The sequence below is a fragment of the Aedes aegypti genome, chromosome 3, assembly GCF_002204515.2.
Source record: "Aedes aegypti strain LVP_AGWG chromosome 3, AaegL5.0 Primary Assembly, whole genome shotgun sequence".
NCBI lineage: Eukaryota > Metazoa > Arthropoda > Insecta > Diptera > Culicidae > Aedes > Aedes aegypti.
This window is the reverse complement of record NC_035109.1, coordinates 332,636,537-332,646,732: the sequence shown is the minus strand read 5'-3', so window position 1 is coordinate 332,646,732 and position 10,196 is coordinate 332,636,537. Positions and strand designations below refer to the sequence as shown.

The 10,196-nt window shown below is 35.7% G+C and overlaps 2 protein-coding genes across 2 annotated transcripts; one reads left to right on the top strand and one right to left on the bottom strand.

The window, feature by feature from the left end:
* The first annotated feature begins 2,352 nt into the window (after nucleotides 1-2,352).
* Nucleotides 2,353-3,218, top strand: LOC5567226 (cuticle protein 16.5). Its single transcript, XM_021855247.1, has 2 exons — nucleotides 2,353-2,437; nucleotides 2,507-3,218. The coding sequence occupies exons 1-2, from the start codon at nucleotides 2,429-2,431 to the stop codon at nucleotides 2,984-2,986; spliced, it is 489 nt and encodes a 162-aa protein (XP_021710939.1). The 5' UTR covers nucleotides 2,353-2,428; the 3' UTR covers nucleotides 2,987-3,218.
* Nucleotides 3,219-5,997: 2,779 nt separating this feature from the next.
* On the bottom strand, nucleotides 5,998-6,712 carry LOC5567227 (cuticle protein 16.5). The gene is made up of 2 exons (XM_001651606.2): nucleotides 6,621-6,712; nucleotides 5,998-6,551 (listed from the first exon to the last, which is right to left on the bottom strand). Exons 1-2 carry the CDS (start codon nucleotides 6,627-6,629, stop codon nucleotides 6,072-6,074), a joined length of 489 nt encoding a protein of 162 aa, XP_001651656.2. The 5' UTR covers nucleotides 6,630-6,712; the 3' UTR covers nucleotides 5,998-6,071.
* Nucleotides 6,713-10,196: the final 3,484 nt, after the last annotated feature.

Sequence of the window (10,196 nt, the reverse complement as noted above, 5' to 3'; positions counted from 1 at the left end):
CTGTCCCAGTGAGGACGTAATGCCAAGAAGAAGAAGAAGAAGAAGAAGAAGAAGAAGAAGAAGAAGAAGAAGAAGAAGAAGAAGAAGAAGAAGAAGAAGAAGAAGATAGCCCTACATGTTTTTCTTCTTCAAGAAACCAATCTACGATTGATTTGATCTTAACCGACTCCAGTCATCTTTGTAGCCTATCAGCTCCACATTCAATTATTTTCGAGCCGACTGGAATATATATGAAACATATATAACCGTGATCATCTTGATGTTAACATTTCATTACAAACAAAACTTGATATTGACAATGCTCTTGAAACTTTAACAAATTCCATTCCAGGAGCATTGCAATTCCAAAATGTGAAGTAAAATTTGAAACCGTGATCATAGACGAAAAAAATCAAGAAACGTTTTTCACAATTAGGAAACAAAAATTTTGAAAATAAAAATTCTCAATTGGACCATGTCCAATTGAAAATTGTTGAGCCCTTTTGAAAATAATCTACAGTTTTGAAAAAAAAAAAACCTCAGGAGCGAATATCGGCATTGAAAGAGGAAAACAAATAATTACTAACTAAGTGCGAAAAAGCTCAAAAATTTGCTATGCAGTTTGAAAGCGCGCACAATTTTAATTTAGGATCTACTAGTCCAATAGAAAATCAAGTTACTCAGGACTTCGAAAATATACTCAATCAAGAGAACGTTTTCGAAAATGCCTGGGAGACTGATTTGGAAGAAGTGAGAACAGTTCGGATTCCACCATGGACATTCGACCACTCATCAACTTTTACGTGTAACAAATTTGATTCGTTCCAACAAATCTGAAGGCTTTTCTACTGGTCTTGCTCTTCTAGACATAGAAAAGGCATTCGACAGTGTTTGTCATGAAAGCTTGATCTTAAAATTAAAAAACTTTAATTTTCCAACATACATTGTAAGAATAATCCAAAGTTATCTGTCAAATCGTACACTTCAGGTTAATTATCAGAACTCCAGGTCTGAAAGAATTCCTGTAGAAGCGGTGTTCCTCACGGCAGCATTTTGGGACCAATACCATACAATATTTTCACATCTGACTTACCGAGTTACCTCAGTGAGGTCAAAAATCTTTGTTTGTGGATGACACAGGCCTCTCCACCAAAGGACGAAGCCTGCGTGGCATCTGTAGTCGATTGCAAAAAAAGTTTGGATATTTTTTCTTGTTACTAAATGGAAGATTTCTCCTAATGCATCAAAAACACAACTAATAATATTCCCACATAAACCCAAATTATTTGAAACCTTCAAGTAGACATGTTGTCACGATGAGAGGGGTTCCAATAATTTGGTCAGATTAAGTTAAGTATCTAGGGCTCATGCTAGATGAGAATTTAACTTTCAAAAATCACATTGAGGGTATTCAAGCCAAATGTAACAAATATGTATAATGTCTCTATCCCCTCATTAATAGAAAATCAGAACTTTGTCTTAAGAACAAGCTTTTGATATTCAAACAAATTTTTAGGCCAGCCATGTTGTATGCTGTACCCATATGGACTAGCTGTTGTAATATCAGGAAGGAAGCTCTGCAGAGAATTCAAAAAAAATTTGAAAATGATTCTGAAGCTTCCTCCCTAGAATAGTACTTATGAGTTACATAGAATATCCAATGTTGAAACATTGGAACAAATGTCAAAAAAATATTAATAATTTCAGGCAAAAATCGCAACTATAAATGCGTTGTATATTTAGGTTAAGATAGGTAAAGTAAATTGAAAACGTGTTTCTTTTTCTCTTATAAGCAGGTGAAATCATCTCACCTGTAAAAAAATCTTAACTGCTACTGCAAATGAAATGTAATATGTGGTTAACAAATTGTAATAAAGTCTTAAATTTGTTTTACCTAATTAGGATGATAGTGTTGTCTTATAACACAGACCACCTAGATATAAAAAATGAATAAGTTTGGAATAACTAATAAATAAATTTAAAAAAAGGCTGTCTTAACACAGCTTAAAATTCTTGTTTTATGAATTATGATACGTGGTTTACGGCTAATCAGCCGAGTGGATGTTTAACAACTACTGAACAACTAGTTTAATTTAATGAAATTTTGCCGCAATATACGTTTTTATGTTTACTACCAATCGTCCAGATATCGCAAGAAAATCACTGTAAGGAAAAAAAGAATGTATGACTTGACATGTATAAAATAGACATCGATGCGCACTGCAGCTATATGAATAAAAGCTACGAAACCAGTGAACCGAAATTTGAAGGTTGCATCGCTAAAAATGAAGCAAATTTTACTTATTGCTTCTTCGCGACAATATAACTGATATTTATTTGGTGAATCCCCAGGTAGATGTTCTACTATAAATGTTGCTACCAAATCTGAAACCAGTATCATTGTTTCAATCGGTGTTTTGCAGCAACAACTCCCAGTAGTTCATTCAAAATGTTCAAAGTAGGTGTTTCTTTCAATTCTCTCAAGTATTTTACATTAAACAATCATCTTAATTCAATCTGATTCCAGGTCACCCTTTTGATTGCCTCTTTGGCCTACGCCAGTGCTGGTTACGCTGGATTGGATCATTCTTATGCCGCCCCTGTTGCTGCACACTACTCGTCTGCTCCATCCGTGAGCTACAGCACTTTCTCACGCAGCCACGAACCATCTCTGGGCCATGGATACGCCCACGCTACTCCAGTTCTGGCTGCTCCAACCCAAGTATACTCCGCCCCTCTCACCAAGGCTTACACTCACGGATTCAACTATGCTCCAGCTCTATCCTATGGTCACGGATATGCTCCAGCCGTGTCCCATAATAGCTATGGATATTCTGGATACGCTGCTCCACTGACCACCAAAACCGTTGCCATTGCCCAGCCTCAGCTGTACCACCAGAACTCATATGCCACCCATGCTGCTCCAGTTTTGGCCCACCATGGCTACAACTACGGTGGATCACATCTCCTAGGGTACAACAACCATCACGGTCATTACGCTTATTAAAATCAGCCAAAGTGAACTCGCATTAGATTTAAACACCTGTTGAACTGGATTACACACTATATTGACTTGGAATCGCCCTTGAGTTGTTTTACTTTTCAATCAATTTCCCTGCCAACTACAAGACAGTTGAGGCGCTGGATGATTTGCCAAATATTTGCACTCGCCGTTCAATATGTTTTGTGGGGTGTATTCGTCTGCCGTGAATTATCGTGATCTGCTGCTGCTGTTGTAGAGTGGTTTAAGATGAGACAATGTGAACTACATAAAAGTATACGTTGTTGATTTCACTCGAATATATAAGTTTGATAAGTTTGAAATCACAACTTCATCGATACGTGCCTTAGAATCGTACTTGGAAAAAAAATCACACAAAAAAAACTTTTGATTGGAATTTTTCTTTTTAATTTTTTAGGTTTTTCATAGAGTAGCTCGTAGATTGATTATCTGGTATATTTTCGTTTTATATTGTTAAATATTATTCGAGTGGATACCAGGATTTTAAAAAGTTGTTAGATTATTATGATAAACAAACTAGTAATGAAACAGAAGGTTACTAAAGTGTGACTCAAATCGTACCTTTCTTACGTTCGACATACACACACCGATGAATCAGACTTCCGATGACGGAATCTTTAACCGGCCCATGTTTACAATTCACGGAAAGTAACATAGAGCAGGAAATTCAGAAGAGTATAGTTCTCCGCTAGCTGGCAGTGATTGATTATCGACGAATTTGACTTATTATGAAGCGACTGAGGCAATTTTCATTCGTTGTTCCGTTTTACTTAATAAGGGTAAGTGATCCATTAGTTGTGGGTGCTTCTATAATTGTGGTAGTGTCATTAATACTGATTTTATTGAACTAACCACAGACATGTTGGCCTGTTTGTGCACAAACTACTTGAAAACATAGTAAGTTGCTTCAAAATTGACTAAATACCATCAAAACTGACTCAACTTTTCTCACTTGTACCAATAGTTGCGGTAAAGTGTTCCTATAATGGAAACCGTGTCTAACCGTTTTAAGCTATTAAAAGCCATTCTAAGCCATTTTAAGCCATTTGAAGTTATTTCAAGTCGTTTTAAGCCATTTCAAGCTATTGAAGGCAATTTTATGCCGTTTTAGGTCGTTTCCAGCCGTTTCGAGGCGTTGCAAGCCAGTTTCAGCAATTTTACGCTATTTTGAGGCATTTTAAGCCTTTTCAAGCCGTTTAAGTTATTTTAAGACGTTCAAAGCCACTCCTTGTTCGTGAGATTCTCACCGAGAAGACGTGTAACTTTTTCGCAAACTTCACATCAATGATGGTGTTGCGACTGGGAGGGTAGTTGTAATTTGATCGCTTTCTCAGTCTTTTAAAATTTAAACGGCCTGTTTAGCTTCCCATCATACTGTCCATTTAATCACATTGCAAAGTTTATGTATTGTTTCGCTTTTTTGGTAGCCTAAAATGGCTTATAACGGCTTTCAATGGCTTTAAATGTCTTAAAACGGCTTAAAATGGCTTAAAACTGCTCAAAACAACTTGAAACGGCCTAAAATAGCTTAATATGGCTTAAAACGGTTAATATGACTTAAAACGGCTTAAAATAGCTTTCAATGACTTGAAGCGGCTTAAAATGGCTTGAAATAATTTAATATTGCTTGAAACAAGTTGAAACGTTATAAGGTTTTGACATTTTGAAGTTTACATGTACACGACGAAACACGTGTCAAATACAAATTGAAAATGAAACTGGGAAAAGAAACCACGTGCTCCGGTGGGGATCGAACCCACGACTCCCTAATCGATAGATGGATGCTTCAACCTACAAGCTGCGGAGCTCCTTGAGAAGCCCCGACGCTCGAAGGCGAACTGAACTCAACTACCCCAAAGTACATTGGATCAGCACTTCGCAGTCTATACTTCGTTCGGATATATGAGATGTATATGTGACACATACTCCCTGGCTTAAAACGTCTTAAAAAAACGGTTCGAAATGGCTTAAAATGGCTCAAAATGGCTAAAACTACCCGAGGAGGAAAGAATAACTCGCCATAACTTATGCATACCATATTTTGGTATCATACCATAATTAGGTATTGTTCAGTTGTTAATACCTCATTTTGGTATTATAATGGTATTTGAAAAAAATGTTGAAAACAAATAAAAATACTTCATTTTGGTATTCGATAGCTATTGAGGATTGCTGGAGGTATTGAACTACTATTGAAAATTTTTACTTTTATATGAAAATCTATCATGTATTATTCAGGTGATAAAATACCTGATCTAATTATCAGCTTGGTATTTGTAGAATATACAGAAGGTATTATTTGAGGTATTTTACCTCTTATGCAGGGCTCATTTATACTTCATTCAGGTTGTAAGTATTGGAAATTATCTGGTATGGAATACCTCAATTTGGTATTCAGTAGATAATCCCTTCTGCTCGGGTAGCTTGAAACGACTCAAAACGGCTGAAAACGACCTAAAACGGCATAGAATGGCTTTAAACAATTTTAAACGGCTTGAAATGGTTTGAAACGATTTGAAATGGCTTAAAATGACTTAGAATGGCTTCTAATTACTTAGAACGGCTCAAAACGATTTGACACGGTTTTCACGGAACACTTAACCGCAACTATTGGTACAAGTGAGATAAGTTGAGTCAGTGTTGGTGCAATTTGAAGCAATTTATAAATAAAAATAAAAATTTCAATCAAAAGTTCTTTGTGTGTGCTTTTTTTTCTCAAGCACTATTCTAAAGCATGCATCGATGAAGTTGTGAATTCAATCTTATCCATTATTCGAGTGAAACAAATAACGTATACTTATATGTAGTTCAAATTGTCTCATCTTAAACCACTCTACAACAGCAGCAGCAGATCACGATAATTCACGGCAGGCGAATTCACTCCACAAAAACATATTGAACCGCAAGTGCAAACATTTGGCAAATCATCCAGCGCGCCTCATCTGTCGTGCAGTTGGCAGGGAAATTGATTGAAAAGTAAAACAACTCAAGGGCGATTCCATGTCAATATTTAGTGTGTATTCCAGTTCAACAGGTGTTTAATTCTAATACAAATTCTCTTTTGCTGATTTTAGTAAGCGTAATGGCCTTGATGGTTATTGTATCCTAGAAGATGAGATGCACCGTATTTGTAGCCATGGTGGGCCAATAATGGAGCAGCATGGGTGGCATATGTGTTCTGGTGGTACAGCTGAGGCTGGGCAATGGCAACGGTTTTGGTGGCCAGGGGAGCGGCGTATGCAGAATATCCATAGCTGTTATGGGACAGGGCTGGAGCGTATCCGTGGCCATAAGATAGAGCTGGGGCATAGTTGTAGCCGTGAGTGTAAGCCTTGGTGAGAGGGGAGGAGTATACTTGAGTTGGAACAGCCAGAACTGGAGCAGCGTGGGCGTATCCATGGCCCAGAGATGGTGCGTGGCTGCGTGAGAAAGTGCTGTAGCTCACGGATGGAGCAGACGAGTAGTGTGCAGCAACAGGGGCGGCATAAGAATGATTCAATCCAGCGTAACCAGCACAGGCGTAGGCCAAAGAGGCAATCAAAAGGGTGACCTGTAATCAGATAGAATTGAAATGGTGTTTTATTGTAAAATGCGTGAGAGAATTGGAAGAAACACCTACTTTGAACATTTTGAATGAACTACTGGAGGTTGTTGCTGCAAATCACCAATTGAAACAATGATACTAGTTTCAGATTTGATAGCAACATTTATAGTAAAACATCCACCTGGGGATTGACCCAATAAATATCAGTTATATTGTCGCGAAGAAGCAATACATAATATCTGCTTCATTTTTAGCGATGCAACCTTCACATTTCGGTTCACTGGTTTCGTAGCTTTTAATCACATAGCTGCAGTGTGCATCAATATCTAGCACACGACACTAATGACGGTTGAGGTCGAAATATGCGTATCTGTCAAAGAAGGGTCTAGAAGGATTCTTCGAACTAATCTATTTTTTAAGGAATTTCTCCAGCTTTCCATCCAAGTAATACTTCTGCAGTTCTACCAAACATTTATAAGTTTATAAAAGTTTTCACAGATTATTTTATACAACAGCAATTTTTACAATAATAGCTCCGATCACTCCCATGCAATTTTTTTGAGAGATTTTGTTCAATGTTTTTCGAGAAATTTCTTTTGAAAATCCTGCGGAATACTGCCTCGAGATTTGATTGATTTTTTTTCGAATCTCGTAGCCAATTATCTTGGAAATCTACTAAAATTTCCTCAAGAGATTATGAATTATTTCTGAGATCCTTGTTCATTAAGGATGATTTTAAAACTTACACAAGATTTATCAGAGGTTACTCTAGAATTTTCTTCAGAAATACATCACGGATTTAATTTTTAGAAAAAATGTCTTAGCCCTAGAGTCATTCCTGGGATAATTCCTGAAAAAAACATTAACGTCTTGTGAGATCTCAAAGAATAGTTAAAGGAATTTGTATCGGAATCTTAGGAGGAATCTCTTACGCAATTGCTAAAGGTATCTTTAGAAAAATCCCTTGTTGATACCTCTAAAAAATGCTAAAAGACAATTTTAAAGAAAATATCTAGAAATTTCTGGAGAAGTTATTGATTGCAGAAGACGTTTTGATCAAGAGACCTAGAACATCTTCCAGGAAAATCGATGAATAAAATCTTGGAGGAGTCTGGATTTTGTTTTTGAGGAATTTAGATGATTTTTTGAGAAGTCTTTGGAGAAAATCTATGTCTGTTATTCTTTTTGGGAAAATCTAGGTTGAATTCTTGAGGTATCCAAAATATAATATTTGGAGAAATTCCTTAGGAAAATTCGTGGAGGAATTTTTTTGACAATAATCACTAAATGAACTCCTGTAGAAATTTCCGGAGTAATATATGAGTATTTAGAAAAAATACCTGAATAAATTTCTAAAGAAATACCTATAGAAAATCATGAAAAACATACGATAAGCACGTAATGCATCCAAAAATTAAAAAATAAGCTTAGATCTTCAGTCCAAATATATGTTGTAACTGTATAATACTATATAATGAAGTAACTATATAATAAACCTAATAAATAATGCGCTCTCGGCTAGGCATTGCATATACTATAGAAAGCGTTGTGTTTGGATGGGCATCTTATTTTTCCGAAAGAGGATCACGTGATTATTGAGCATAAATCAATCACTTCTGCATCCATGAGCTCTCTCGTGGTGTAAGGATGACGCATCCTATCTTAAGAACAGGGAGTCGTGAGTTCGATTCTCATCGAAAAGACGTGCTTTTTCGAAAATTTCACATCAATTTGTAAGTTAGCCGTAAACTACGAATCAAAATTAAATAGTATCTATTTTGAAGTTCTTTCAGCAATTTTTCATTATGTAAATAATGTACGGCAGTCAAAAAAAAAAAAAAAAAACAAAACCAGTCTTCTAAGAATAATGTCAATTTTTCTGTTGAGCGGATAAATCACCTGAAAATATCGATATAATGCTTGGAAATAGTAGAATTTCCTTAACTCAATTCAAAGCCGATCAAAATGCCACTTACACTTACGCTTGAGCCCTTCAAATATATATAGTTACTTCCAATTTTTAAGTCTAGAATTCCAAACGGATACATTTTTTCTTAGCTTAACTGTGCACAAAATATTTGCCAACATTTGTCCTACCCATGGTTTCGAATATGGACGCGCTTCTGGTGTACTATACAGTTTTCAAAATATGACCATTATCTGTGCGTCCACACAACATAAAATTATCAATTCGAAAATATTAAAAAAAAACGATGATTTGACAACGCTTGTGCAGCTTTATTGCCCAAGCCGGAGTAAACATGGCGGTTCGAAAAACAATTCATTATCTTTACTATTATTTCAACAATTTATTGATAGCTGAAATATAGAGAACGTATTTGGACCGTGTCAGAATCGAGTAATTTACAAATGCATGGCGATCGGTGAGTTTTTAAATGTATACTAGATTATGAGCCTATTTTCAAATTTGTTGAGAATCAATTAACTGCGCACCTGAAGAAGTCCTACGTCGCACCAGGGTGCACAGTTTGAGAAGTACTGATCTAAACTATCATTTGAAAATGGCCAAACTTTGACTGGCTCATTGGACTACATTGAATTCTGATAGGATTGTGAATTTTACCAACAAAACCAAACAATTGTTGGAAAATGACAGGCTAAAAATTATTTAGGACAAGAAAAAAAAATTGTTGGAAGAACTTTTTTCCATTTAGAGTGTCTTCCTTGCGAAGTATGGACGGTTGGTATTAACCAAAGGAACCTATCTTGAGACAAAATTTCATTAAAACAATATATAATATGGCCATTTTTAATCAATAATTTTGACAATTTTGACTTTGGCTTGACATGGAATTCTCGAAATTTGTAGAAAACTGATAAGACAAAATTGACTCGCTTATTGAGTTTCATAGTAATCCGAGATGATTGTGACTTTCACTTGTTTAATTTTGAAGGAAATTGACACGCTAAAAAATTCACTTAGGACAAGAAAAATTTTTTTTAGAAAAACTTTTTTGAAGTGCCCATTTCGCAATGTATGGACGGTTGGTAGTATAATAACACATTATGGGACAAAATTTCATTAAAATAAAAGAGGTCATTTTGTTCAAATCGACTTTTAATTTCGGATACATATTTTTTAGTGTAGGCCACTAATAAAATATTTTTTGCAATTTCTCATCGTAATAGGCTGGTTTTCATTACGCCAATCTGTCATGAAACGGTCTACTTTCCCGCACTGAAGAATGCAGTGCGGCAAAAGTCATTACGCAACTGAAACCAGCGCTGTAATGATTAATTACGCAACTGTTTTGAGTTGCGTAATGAATCTTTACACAACAGTTTTTCATGAATTGTAAAATGATGGTGAATGCATTCCATGATATAGTTTCTTAGTGGTCTTCTACGAAATTGCAAAAAAATATTGTACGTAACTCGTTGCAGAACTCGATTTTTACAGCACTCGTCGTAATTATCCTACTCGGCAAGCCTTGTAAGATAAATTTACGACTCGTGCTGTAAAAATCACCATTCTGCAACTTGTTCCGTAAACTACTATTTCAGTATTTTTTATTCAACAATTTCGGCAATTATGTATTCGTGATCCATATAACACTTATTTGTAGGAGATGTCATTTTTCAATTACATTATTTTGTTAAAACAAATCGGGTTTAATGTTTGGCCCATTT